We start from the raw sequence: 13902 nt of genomic DNA on the forward strand, positions 1-13902 counted from the left end.
TGTGTTAGTGGTGTGTCTGTGTGTGTTATTAGTGTGTCTGTGTGTGTTAGTGATGTATCTGTGTGTGTTAGTGGTGTATATGTGTGTGTTAGTGGTGTATCTGTGTGTTAGTGGTGTATCTGTGTGTGTTAGTGGTGTGTCTGTGTGTTAGTGGTGTATCTGTGTGTGTTAGTGGTGTATCTGTGTGTTAGTGGTGTATCTATGTGTGTTAGTGGTGTATATGTGTGTGTTAGTGGTGTATCTGTGTGTGTTAGTGGTGTATCTGTGTGTGTTAGTGGTGTGTCTGTGTGTGTTATTAGTGTGTCTGTGTGTGTTAGTGATGTATCTGTGTGTTAATGGTGTATGTGTGTGTAAGTGGTGTGTCTGTGTGTGTTATTAGAGTGTCTGTGTGTGTTAGTGGTGTATCTGTGTGTGTTAGTGATGTATCTATGTGTGTTATTGGTGTCTGTGTGTGTTATTAGTGTGTCTGTGTGTGTTAGTGGTGTATCTGTGTGTGTTATTAGTGTGTCTGTGTGTGTTAATGGTGTATCTATGTGTTAGTGGTGTATCTGTGTGTGTTAGTGGTGTATGGGTGTGCGTTAGTGGTGTATCTGTGTGTGTTAGTGGTGTATCTATGTGTGTTAGTGGTGTATCTGTGTGTGTTAGTGGTGTATGGGTGTGTGTTAGTGGTGTATCTGTGTGTGTTAGTGGTGTGTGTGTGTGTTAGTGGTGTATCTATGTGTGTTAATGGTGTATCTATGTGTGTTAGTGGTGTATCTATGTGTGTTAGTGGTGTATCTATGTGTGTTAGTGGTGTATGGGTGTGTGTTAGTGTGTGTGTGTTAGTGGTGTATCTATGTGTGTGTTAGTGTGTGTGTGTTAGTGGTGTATCTATGTGTGTGTTAGTGGTGTATCTATGTGTGTTAATGGTGTATCTATGTGTGTTAGTGGTGTATCTGTGTGTTAGTGGTGTATCTATGTGTGTTAGTGGTGTATCTATGTGTGTGTTAGTGGTGTATCTGTGTGTGTTAGTGGTGTATCTATGTGTGTTAGTGGTGTATCTGTGTGTGTTAGTGGTGTATCTATGTGTGTTAGTGGTGTATGTGTGTGTTAGTGGTGTATGTGTGTGTTAGTGGTGTATCGGTGTGTGTTAGTGGTGTATCGGTGTGTGTTAGTGGTGTATCTATGTGTGTTAGTGGTGTATCTGTGTGTGTTAGTGGTGTATCTATGTGTGTTAGTGGTGTATCTGTGTGTGTTAGTGCTGTATGTGTGTGTTAGTGGTGTATCTGTGTGTGTTAGTGATGTATCTGTGTGTGTTAGTGGTGTGTCTGTGTGTGTTAGTGGTGTATGTGTGTGTTAGTGGTGTATGTGTGTGTTAGTGGTGTATGTGTGTGTTAGTGGTGTATCTGTGTGTGCTAGTGGTGTATGTGTGTGTTAGTGGTGTATGTGTGTGTTAGTGGTGTATCTGTGTGTGTTAGTGGTGTATGTGTGTGTTAGTGGTGTATGTGTGTGTTAGTGGTGTATCTGTGTGTGTTAGTGGTGTATGTGTGTGTTAGTGGTGTATGTGTGTGTTAGTGGTGTATCTATGTGTGTTAGTGGTGTATGTGTGTGTTAGTGGTGTATGTGTGTGTTAGTGGTGTATGTGTGTGTTAGTGGTGTATGTGTGTGTTAGTGGTGTATCTATGTGTGTGTTAGTGGTGTATCTATGTGTGTTAATGGTGTATCTATGTGTGTTAGTGGTGTATCTGTGTGTTAGTGGTGTATCTATGTGTGTTAGTGGTGTATCTATGTGTGTGTTAGTGGTGTATCTGTGTGTGTTAATGGTGTATCTATGTGTGTTAGTGGTGTATCTGTGTGTTAGTGGTGTATCTATGTGTGTTAGTGGTGTATCTGTGTGTTCGTGGTGTATCTATGTGTGTTAGTGGTGTATAGGTGTGTGTTATTAGTGTGTGTGTGTTAGTGGTGTATCTACAGGGGTTGGACAATGAAACTGAAACACCTGGTTTTAGACCACAATAATTTATTAGTATGGTGTAGCGCCTCCTTTTGCGGCCAATACAGCGTCAATTCGTCTTGGAAATGACATATACAAGTCCTGCACAGTGGTCAGAGGGATTTTAAGCCATTCTTCTTGCAGGATAGTGGCCAGGTCACTACGTGATGCTGGTGGAGGAAAACGTTTCCTGACTCGCTTCTCCAAAACACCCCAAAGTGGCTCAATAATATTTAGATCTGGTGACTGTGCAGGCCATGGGAGATGTTCAACTTCACTTTCATGTTCATCAAACCAATCTTTCACCAGTCTTGCTGTGTGTATTGGTGCATTGTCATCCTGATACACGGCACCGCCATCGGATGCACATGGTCCTCCAGAATGGTTCGGTAGTCCTTGGCAGTGACGCGCCCATCTAGCACAAGTATCGGGCCAAGGGAATGCCATGATATGGCAGCCCAAACCATCACTGATCCACCCCCATGCTTCACTCTGGGCATGCAACAGTCTGGGTGGTATGCTTCTTTGGGGCTTCTCCACACCGTAACTCTCCCGGATGTGGGGAAAACAGTAAAGGTGGACTCATCAGAGAACAATACATGTTTCACATTGTCCACAGCCCAAGATTTGCGCTCCTTGCACCATTGAAACCGACGTTTGGCATTGGCACGAGTGACCAAAGGTTTGGCTATAGCAGCCCGGCCGTGTATATCGACCCTGTGGAGCTCCCGACGGACAGTTCTGGTGGAAACAGGAGAGTTGAGGTGCACATTTAATTCTGCCGTGATTTGGGCAGCCGTGGTTTTATGTTTTTTGGATACAATCCGGGTTAGCACCCGAACATCCCTTTCAGACAGCTTCCTCTTGCGTCCACAGTTAATCCTGTTGGATGTGGTTTGTCCTTCTTGGTGGTATGCTGACATTACCCTGGATACCGTGGCTCTTGATACATCACAAAGACTTGCTGTCTTGGTCACAGATGCGCCAGCAAGACGTGCACCAACAATTTGTCCTCTTTTGAACTCTGGTATGTCACCCATAATGTTGTGTGCATTGCAATATTTTGAGCAAAACTGTGCTCTTACCCTGCTAATTGAACCTTCACACTCTGCTCTTACTGGTGCAATGTGCAATTAATGAAGATTGGCCACCAGACTGGTCCAATTTAGCCATGAAACCTCCCACACTAAAATGACAGGTGTTTCAGTTATTTTGTCCAACCCCTGTATATACAGTGTATCACAAAAGTGAGTACACCCCTCACATTTCTGCAAATATTTTATTATATCTTTTCATAGGACAACACTATAGAAATAAAACTTGGATATAACTTAGAGTAGTCAGTGTACAGCTTGTATAGCAGTGTAGATTTACTGTCTTCTGAAAATAACTCAACACACAGCCATTAATGTCTAAATAGCTGCAACATAAGTGAGTACACCCCACAGTGAACATGTCCAAATTGTGCCCAAAGTGTCAATATTTTGTGTGACCACCATTATTATCCAGCACTGCCTTAACCCTCCTGGGCATGGAATTCACCAGAGCTGCACAGGTTGCTACTGGAATCCTCTTCCACTCCTCCATGATGACATCACGGAGCTGGTGGATGTTAGACACCTTGAACTCCTCCACCTTCCACTTGAGGATGCGCCACAGGTGCTCAATTGGGTTTAGTCCATCACCTTTACCTTCAGCTTCCTCAGCAAGGCAGTTCTCATCTTGGAGGTTGTGTTTGGGGTCGTTATCCTGTTGGAAAACTGCCATGAGGCCCAGTTTTCGAAGGGAGGGGATCATGCTCTGTTTCAGAATGTCACAGTACATGTTGGAATTCATGTTTCCCTCAATGAACTGCAGCTCCCCAGTGCCAGCAACACTCATGCAGCCCAAGACCATGATGCTACCACCACCATGCTCGACTGTAGGCAAGATACAGTTGTCTTGGTACTTCTCACCAGGGCGCCGCCACATATGCTGGACACCATCTGAGCCAAACAAGTTTATCTTGGTCTCGTCAGACCACAGGGCATTCCAGTAATCCATGTTCTTGGACTGCTTGTTTTCAGCAAACTGTTTGCTGGCTTTCTTGTGCGTCAGCTTCCTTCTGGGATGACGACCATGCAGACCGAGTTGATGCAGTGTGCTGCGTATGGTCTGAGCACTGACAGGCTGACCTCCCACGTCTTCAACCTCTGCAGCGATGCTGGCAGCACTCATGTGTCTATTTTTTAAAGCCAACCTCTGGATATGACGCCGAACACGTGGACTCAACTTCTTTGGTCGACCCTGGCGAAGCCTGTTCCGAGTGGAACCTGTCCTGGAAAACCGCTGTATGACCTTGGCCACCATGCTGTAGCTCAGTTTCAGGGTGTTAGCAATCTTCTTATAGCCCAGGCCATCTTTGTGGAGAGCAACAATTCTATTTCTCACATCCTCAGAGAGTTCTTTGCCATGAGGTGCCATGTTGAATATCCAGTGGCCAGTATGAGAGAATTGTACACCAAAACACCAAATTTAAGAGCCCTGCTCCCCATTTACACCTGGGACCTTGACACATGACACCAGGGAGGGACAACGACACATTTGGGCACAATTTGGACATGTTCACTGTGGGGGGTACTCACTTATGTTGCAGCTATTTAGACATTAATGGCTGTGTGTTGAGTTATTTTCAGAAGACAGTAAATCTACACTGCTATACAAGCTGTACACTGACTACTCTAAGTTATATCCAAGTTTCATGTCTATAGTGTCGTCCCATGAAAAGATATAATGAAATATTTGCAGAAATGTGAGGGGTGTACTCACTTTTGTGATACACTGTATATATATATATATTAGGGCTGTTGAAGTTAACGCGATAATAACGCATTGACGCGATCTGAATTTAACGCGTTTGTAAAAAATAGTGCCGTTAACGCAAATTCTATTTGGCCCTGTGAGTCATCCGTAGTTCATGTTGAGGCTTGACCGTGCACGGCATCTCTCATTAAGACGGCGTTTCTCAAAGTGTGGGGCGTTTCTCAAATGTAACCGAGCGTCGTAGTGATGCACTCGCTTAATAAAGAAATAAATACACGGTATATTCACAAGTTGTTGGGAGCATTTAACACTTTATTAACTTATTCTGTTACGGTACCGAATAGCGGACAGCTGAGTCAAGCACGCTTGTCCATGAACTATGGAAGCCCCAAAGGGTCAAAACACACTCACTTCGTGTAGAAACGTCCATCAAACCATTGTCATGATACAACCACAGAAAAGTCTGTTACAATAACTACACCTCATCCCACCTAAAGCACCGCTGATCTACAATGTTTGCTGATGGAGAAATTTTAACCTACATGATGAGACAATTTATTATTGTTTTTATTTGTCTAAATGCTCATTTGGAAACAAATGAAACGCATCTGTTCTATTTTAATTTTACCTCCGTTTCTATGGTTTACAGCGTAAGTGTGTGTGATAACTGAGGAGGGCCAAGTGGTGCATGATATTTGTGGGTGTACAAGTGTGTATAGATATACATGTGTGTTATAATATCACCTTAATCTCCAGTTTACAGTGTGTGTGTTATAATCTCACCTCAGTACAGTGGAACCTCGGTATACGTCTGCTTTGGTATAAGTCGAACTTGGTATATGTCCTGTTTGGAGGCGAAAAATTTAGCTTGGTATATGTCCTGTTTGGAGGCGAAAAATTTAGCTTGGTATATGTCCTGTTTGGAGGCGAAAAATTTAGCTTGGTAAACGTCCTGTTTGGAGGCGAAAAATTTAGCTTGGTAAACGTCCTGTTTGGATAAGAAAAATTTAGCTTGGTATACGACCTTTATTTGGAATACGACTCGGATGCTAGAACTTGTACGGGTCAAAATCAGTCACGACGCCGCGCACTACTCTTGTTTATCTCTCGCGAGACCAAGACACGAGCGTCATTACGCCAGTTGCTACCATTCAGTAAACAACCCGCGCTACAACTCTTTAGCTATAACGCGTTATATAATGTTCAGGTCCCGTTAACGGTACGCCGTGTTGCTAGGCAACATGAAGGCGAACATAACATTCGCAAACTATTACACTATTTCTTGAACGAAAAACCCGTTTAATGATCAGGATTACTGTTTATAATAATCTGGACATTTCCATGTATAGTACATGACTTAAAATAGTGTTCAACCAAGTTTGTACTTTTACTTTTCAGTGGTGTATTAATATGGAATGATGTGAGGTGGTCACAGGTGCGTGAATATCGGGGATTTTACAGCGGCTTTGAACGCAGCTCAGCCAATCAGATTTTAGGACCGGAACTATCTGTTTTATAAATTATTTTATACAACCCCATGAACGTATAATATGCCAATAACAACAGGATTTCTTTCATGAGAACAGATTAATCATTTTCTCTTTATTTCTTATGGGAAAATTTGTTTGGTATACGTCCTGTTTGGTATAAGTCCGAGGATCTGGAATGGATTAAGGATGTATACCGAGGTTCCACTGTATCTCCAGTGTACAGTGTGTGTGTTATAATCTCACCTCAATCTCTTCAGTTTACAGTGTGTGTGTTATAATCTCACCTCAGTATCTTCAGTTTACAGAGTGTGTGTGTGTTATAATCTCACCTCAGTATCTTCAGTTTACACTGTGTGTGTGTGTGTGTGTGTTATAATCTCACCTCAGTATCTTCAGTTTACACTGTGTGTGTGTGTGTGTTATAATCTCACCTCAGAATCTCCAGTTTACAGTGTGTGTGTGTGTGTGTGTGTGTTATAATCTCACCTCAGTATCTCCAGTTTACAGTGTGTGTGTTATAATCTCACCTCAATCTCTTCAGTTTACAGTGTGTGTGTGTGTGTGTGTGTGTGTGTGTCATAATCTTACCTCAGAATCTCCAGTTTACAGTGTGTGTGTGTGTGTGTGTGTTATAATCTCACTTCAGTATCTCCAGTTTACAGTGTGTGTGTGTGTGTTATAATCTCACTTCAGTATCTCCAGTTTACAATGTGTGTGTGTGTTATAATCTCACTTCAGTATCTCCAGTTTACAGTGTGTGTGTGTGTTATAATCTCACCTCAGCATCTCCAGTTTACAGTGCGTGTGTGTTATAATCTCACCTCAGTATCTCCAGTGTACAGTATGTGTGTGTGTGTTATAATCTCACTTCAGTATATCCAGTGTAGTGTGTGTGTGTTATAATCTCACCTCAGTATCTCCAGTTTACAGTGTGTGTGTGTGTGTTATAATCTCACCTCAGTATCTCCAGTGTACAGTGTGTGTGTGTTATAATCTCACCTCAGTATTTCCAGTGTACAGTGTGTGTGTGTTATAATCTCACCTCAGTATCTCCAGTGTACAGTGTGTGTGTGTGTTATAATCTCACCTCAGTATTTCCAATGTAGTGTGTGTGTTATAATCTCACCTCAGTATCTCCAGTTTACAGTGTGTGTGTGTGTTATAATCTCACCTCAGTATCTCCAGATTACAGTGTGTGTGTGTCTGTGTGTGTGTTATAATCTCACCTCAGTATCTCCAGTGTACAGTGTGTGTGTGTGTTATAATCTCACCTCAGTATCTCCAGTGTACAGTGTGTGTGTTATAATCTCACCTCAGTATCTCCAGTTTACAGTGTGTGTGTGTGTGTGTTATAATCTCACCTCAGTATCTCCAGTTTACAGTGTGTGTGTGTGTGTGTGTGTTATAATCTCACCTCAGTATCTCCAGTTTACAGTGTGTGTGTGTGTGTTATAATCTCACCTCAGTATCTCCAGTTTACAGTGTGTGTGTGTGTGTGTGTGTGTGTGTGTTATAATCTCACCTCAGTATCTCCAGTGTACAGTGTGTGTGTGTGTTAAAATCTCACTTCAGTATCTCCAGATTACAGTGTGTGTGTGTGTGTGTGTGTTAAAATCTCACTTCAGTATCTCCAGATTACAGTGTGTGTGTGTGTGTGTGTGTCTGTCTGTGTTATAATCTCACCTCAGTATCTCCAGTTTACAGTGTGTGTGTGTGTGTGTGTTATAATCTCACCTCAGTATCTCCAATTTACAGTGTGTGTGTGTGTGTGTGTTAAAATCTCACCTCAGTATCTCCAGTTTACAGTGTGTGTGTGTGTGTGTGTGTTATAATCTCACCTCAGTTTCTCCAATTTACAGTGTGTGTGTGTGTGTTATAATCTCACCTCAGTATCTCCAGTTTACAGTGTGTGTGTGTGTGTGTGTGTGTTAAAATCTCACCTCAGTATCTCCAGTTTACAGTGTGTGTGTGTGTGTGTGTGTGTGTGTTATAATCTCACCTCAGTATCTCCAGTGTACAGTGTGTGTGTTATAATCTCACCTCAGTATCTCCAGTTTACAGTGTGTGTGTGTTAAAATCTCACTTCAGTATCTCCAGTTTAAAGTGTGTGTGTCTGTGTGTGTGTTATAATCTCACCTCAGTATCTCCAGTTTACAGTGTGTGTGTGTTATAATCTCACCTCAATATCTCCAGTTTACAGTGTGTGTGTTATAATCTCACCTCAGTATATCCAGTTTACAGTGTGTGTGTGTGTGTTATAATCTCACCTCAGTATCTCCAGTTTACAGTGTGTGTGTGTTATAATCTCACCTCAGTATCTCCAGTTTACAGTGTGTGTGTGTGTGTGTTATAATCTCACCTCAGTATCTCCAGTTTACAGTGTGTGTGTGTGTGTGTGTGTGTGTTATAATCTCACCTCAGTATCTCCAGTTTACAGTGTGTGTGTGTGTGTGTGTGTGTTATAATCTCACCTCAGTATCTCCAGTTTACAGTGTGTGTGTTTGTGTGTGTGTGTGTGTGTGTTATAATCTCACCTCAGTATCTCCAGTGTACAGTGTGTGTGTGTGTGTGTGTGTTAAAATCTCACTTCAGTATCTCCAGATTACAGTGTGTGTGTGTGTGTGTGTGTTAAAATCTCACTTCAGTATCTCCAGATTACAGTGTGTGTGTGTGTGTGTGTGTCTGTCTGTGTTATAATCTCACCTCAGTATCTCCAATTTACAGTGTGTGTGTGTGTGTGTGTTATAATCTCACCTCAGTATCTCCAATTTACAGTGTGTGTGTGTGTGTGTTAAAATCTCACCTCAGTATCTCCAGTTTACAGTGTGTGTGTGTGTGTGTGTGTGTGTTATAATCTCACCTCAGTATCTCCAATTTACAGTGTGTGTGTGTGTGTTATAATCTCACCTCAGTATCTCCAGTTTACAGTGTGTGTGTGTGTGTGTGTGTGTGTGTGTGTTAAAATCTCACCTCAGTATCTCCAGTTTACAGTGTGTGTGTGTGTGTGTGTGTGTGTTATAATCTCACCTCAGTATCTCCAGTGTACAGTGTGTGTGTTATAATCTCACCTCAGTATCTCCAGTTTACAGTGTGTGTGTGTGTTAAAATCTCACTTCAGTATCTCCAGTTTAAAGTGTGTGTGTCTGTGTGTGTTATAATCTCACCTCAGTATCTCCAGTTTACAGTGTGTGTGTGTTATAATCTCACCTCAATATCTCCAGTTTACAGTGTGTGTGTTATAATCTCACCTCAGTATATCCAGTTTACAGTGTGTGTGTGTGTGTTATAATCTCACCTCAGTATCTCCAGTTTACAGTGTGTGTGTGTTATAATCTCACCTCAGTATCTCCAGTTTAGTGTGTGTGTGTGTGTGTGTGTTATAATCTCACCTCAGTATCTCCAGTTTACAGTGTGTGTGTGTGTTATAATCTCACCTCAGTATCTTCAGTTTACAGTGTGTGTGTGTTATAATCTCACCTCAGTATCTCCAGTGTACAGTGTGTGTGTGTGTGTTATAATCTCACCGCAGTATCTCCAGTTTACAGTGCGTGTGTGTGTGTGTGTGTGTGTTATAATCTCACCTCAGTATCTCCAGTTTACAGTGTGTGTGTGTTATAATCTCACCTCAGTATCTCCAGTTTACAGTGTGTGTGTGTGTGTGTGTGTGTGTGTGTGTGTTATAATCTCACCTCAGTATCTCCAGTGTACAGTGTGTGTGTGTGTTAAAATCTCACTTCAGTATCTCCAGATTACAGTGTGTGTGTGTGTGTTAAAATCTCACTTCAGTATCTCCAGATTACAGTGTGTGTGTGTGTGTGTGTGTGTGTGTGTCTGTCTGTGTTATAATCTCACCTCAGTATCTCCAGTTTACAGTGTGTGTGTGTGTGTGTGTTATAATCTCACCTCAGTATCTCCAGTTTACAGTGTGTGTGTGTGTGTGTGTGTTATAATCTCACCTCAGTATCTCCAATTTACAGTGTGTGTGTGTGTGTTAAAATCTCACCTCAGTATCTCCAGTTTACAGTGTGTGTGTGTGTGTGTGTGTGTGTTATAATCTCACCTCAGTATCTCCAGTTTACAGTGTGTGTGTGTGTGTTAAAATCTCACCTCAGTATCTCCAGTTTACAGTGTGTGTGTGTGTGTGTGTGTGTGTTATAATCTCACCTCAGTATCTCCAGTGTACAGTGTGTGTGTTATAATCTCACCTCAGTATCTCCAGTTTACAGTGTGTGTGTGTGTGTGTGTTATAATCTCACCTCAGTATCTCCAGTTTACAGTGTGTGTGTGTGTGTGTGTTATAATCTCACCTCAGTATCTCCAGTTTACAGTGTGTGTGTGTGTGTGTGTTATAATCTCACCTCAGTATCTCCAGTTTACAGTGTGTGTGTTATAATCTCACCTCAATATCTCCAGTTTACAGTGTGTGTGTGTTATAATCTCACCTCAGTATATCCAGTTTACAGTGTGTGTGTGTGTTATAATCTCACCTCAGTATCTCCAGTTTACAGTGTGTGTGTGTTATAATCTCACCTCAGTATCTCCAGTTTAGTGTGTGTGTGTGTGTGTGTGTGTGTTATAATCTCACCTCAGTATCTCCAGTTTACAGTGTGTGTGTGTGTTATAATCTCACCTCAGTATCTTCAGTTTACAGTGTGTGTGTGTTATAATCTCACCTCAGTATCTCCAGTGTACAGTGTGTGTGTGTGTGTGTTATAATCTCACCTCAGTATCTCCAGTTTACAGTGTGTGTGTGTGTGTGTGTGTGTGTGTTATAATCTCACCGCAGTATCTCCAGTTTACAGTGCGTGTGTGTGTGTGTGTGTGTGTTATAATCTCACCTTAGTATCTCCAGTGTACAGTGTGTGTGTGTGTGTGTGTGTGTTATAATCTCACCTCAGTATCTCCAGTTTACAGTGTGTGTGTGTTATAATCTCACCTCAGTATCTCCAGTTTACAGTGTGTGTGTGTTATAATCTCACCTCAGTATCTCCAGTGTACAGTGTGTGTGTGTGTGTGTGTGTGTTATAATCTCACCTCAGTATCTCCAGTTTACAGTGTGTGTGTTATAATCTCACCTCAGTATCTCCAGTTTACAGTGTGTGTGTGTGTGTGTGTGTGTGTGTGTTATAATCTCACCTCAGTATCTCCAGTTTACAGTGTGTGTGTGTTATAATCTCACCTCAGTATCTCCAGTTTACAGTGTGTGTGTGTGTGTGTGTTATAATCTCACCTCAGTATCTCCAGTTTACAGTGTGTGTGTGTGTGTGTGTTATAATCTCACCTCAGTATCTCCAGTTTACAGTGTGTGTGTGTGTGTGTGTGTTATAATCTCACCTCAGTATCTCCAGTTTACAGTGTGTGTGTGTTATAATCTCACCTCAGTATCTCCAGTGTACAGTGTGTGTGTGTGTGTGTTATAATCTCACCTCAGTATCTCCAGTTTACAGTGTGTGTGTGTGTGTGTGTGTGTGTGTTATAATCTCACCGCAGTATCTCCAGTTTACAGTGCGTGTGTGTGTGTGTGTGTGTGTTATAATCTCACCTTAGTATCTCCAGTGTACAGTGTGTGTGTGTGTGTGTGTGTGTTATAATCTCACCTCAGTATCTCCAGTTTACAGTGTGTGTGTGTTATAATCTCACCTCAGTATCTCCAGTTTACAGTGTGTGTGTGTTATAATCTCACCTCAGTATCTCCAGTGTACAGTGTGTGTGTGTGTGTGTGTGTGTTATAATCTCACCTCAGTATCTCCAGTTTACAGTGTGTGTGTTATAATCTCACCTCAGTATCTCCAGTTTACAGTGTGTGTGTGTGTGTGTGTGTGTGTGTGTTATAATCTCACCTCAGTATCTCCAGTTTACAGTGTGTGTGTGTTATAATCTCACCTCAGTATCTCCAGTTTACAGTGTGTGTGTGTGTGTGTGTGTGTGTGTGTTATAATCTCACCTCAGTATCTCCAGTTTACAGTGTGTGTATGTTATAATCTCACCTCAGTATCTCCAGTTTACAGTGTGTGTGTGTTACAATCTCACCTCAGTATCTCCAGTTTACAGTGTGTGTGTGTTATAATCTCACCTCAGTATCTCCAGTTTACAGTGTGTGTGTGTGTGTGTGTGTTATAATCTCACCTCAGTATCTCCAGTGTACAGTGTGGATTCTTCAGTGCAGCAGAGAGCAGCTTCACTCCTGAATCCTGCAGCTTATTCTCACTCAGGTTCAGATCTCTCAGATTGTTGGAGTTTGAACTGAGAACTGAGGACAGAGCTGCACAACTTTCATCTGTTAGAGAACAACATTCCAACCTGAAAAATAAAACATGAAACATCAGATTATTAGGATCTGTGAGTGTTATAATCCAGTGTGTCCGCTACATGTACTCTGCGGTGAAGGCTCGCCGCTGCTTAATTATTGCGGTCACTCTAGGGTTGGGCGATATTGCCGATTTTCATACCGTCTTCATAAAATACAGCGGTTTACGTTATTACCGCGGGGGTTTGGACGTCTCTCTGTTAGTAATGGGTTGTTCGCGAGCGATCCGATTCTATTGAACGGCTCTTTCAAATGAACCGAGTCGCATCTCTGGGAACCGTTATATATATATATATACAGGGGTTGGACAATGAAACTGAAACACCTGTCATTTTAGTGTGGGAGGTTTCATGGCTAAATTGGACCAGTCTGGTGGCCAATCTTCATTAATTGCACATTGCACCAGTAAGAGCAGAGTGTGAAGGTTCAATTAGCAGGGTAAGAGCACAGTTTTGCTCAAAATATTGCAATGCACACAACATTATGGGTGACATACCAGAGTTCAAAAGAGGACAAATTGTTGGTGCACGTCTTGCTGGCGCATCTGTGACCAAGACAGCAAGTCTTTGTGATGTATCAAGAGCCACGGTATCCAGGGTAATGTCAGCATACCACCAAGAAGGACAAACCACATCCAACAGGATTAACTGTGGACGCAAGAGGAAGCTGTCTGAAAGGGATGTTCGGGTGCTAACCCGGATTGTATCCAAAAAACATAAAACCACGGCTGCCCAAATCACGGCAGAATTAACTGTGCACCTCAACTCTCCTGTTTCCACCAGAACTGTCCGTCGGGAGCTCCACAGGGTCGATATACACGGCCGGGCTGCTATAGCCAAACCTTTGGTCACTCGTGCCAATGCCAAACGTCGGTTTCAATGGTGCAAGGAGCGCAAATCTTGGGCTGTGGACAATGTGAAACATGTATTGTTCTCTGATGAGTCCACCTTTACTGTTTTCCCCACATCCGGGAGAGTTACGGTGTGGAGAAGCCCCAAAGAAGCGTACCACCCAGACTGTTGCATGCCCAGAGTGAAGCATGGGGGTGGATCAGTGATGGTTTGGGCTGCCATATCATGGCATTCCCTTGGCCCAATACTTGTGCTAGATGGGCGCATCACTGCCAAGGACTACCGAACCATTCTGGAGGACCATGTGCATCCGATGGCGGTGCCGTGTATCAGGATGACGATGCACCAATACACACAGCAAGACTGGTGAAAGATCGGTTTGATGAACATGAAAGTGAAGTTGAACATCTCCCATGGCCTGCACAGTCACCAGATCTAAATATTATTGAGCCACTTTGGGGTGTTTTGGAGAAGCGAGAC

At 42.5% G+C, this 13902-nt stretch overlaps 1 protein-coding gene across 1 annotated transcript in view; it reads right to left on the reverse strand.

Annotated features, from left to right (window-relative positions):
• LOC134310006 (NACHT, LRR and PYD domains-containing protein 3-like) overlaps window positions 1-13902 on the reverse strand; it is a 109143-nt gene that overhangs the window by 22697 nt on the left and 72544 nt on the right. The window contains exon 13 of the mRNA XM_062991509.1: window positions 12391-12564. Coding sequence (XP_062847579.1) covers window positions 12391-12564 — 174 coding nt within the window. The remainder of the gene's footprint in view (window positions 1-12390; window positions 12565-13902) is intronic.

This window comes from Trichomycterus rosablanca, chromosome 3, assembly GCF_030014385.1.
Source record: "Trichomycterus rosablanca isolate fTriRos1 chromosome 3, fTriRos1.hap1, whole genome shotgun sequence".
Lineage (NCBI taxonomy): Eukaryota > Metazoa > Chordata > Actinopteri > Siluriformes > Trichomycteridae > Trichomycterus > Trichomycterus rosablanca.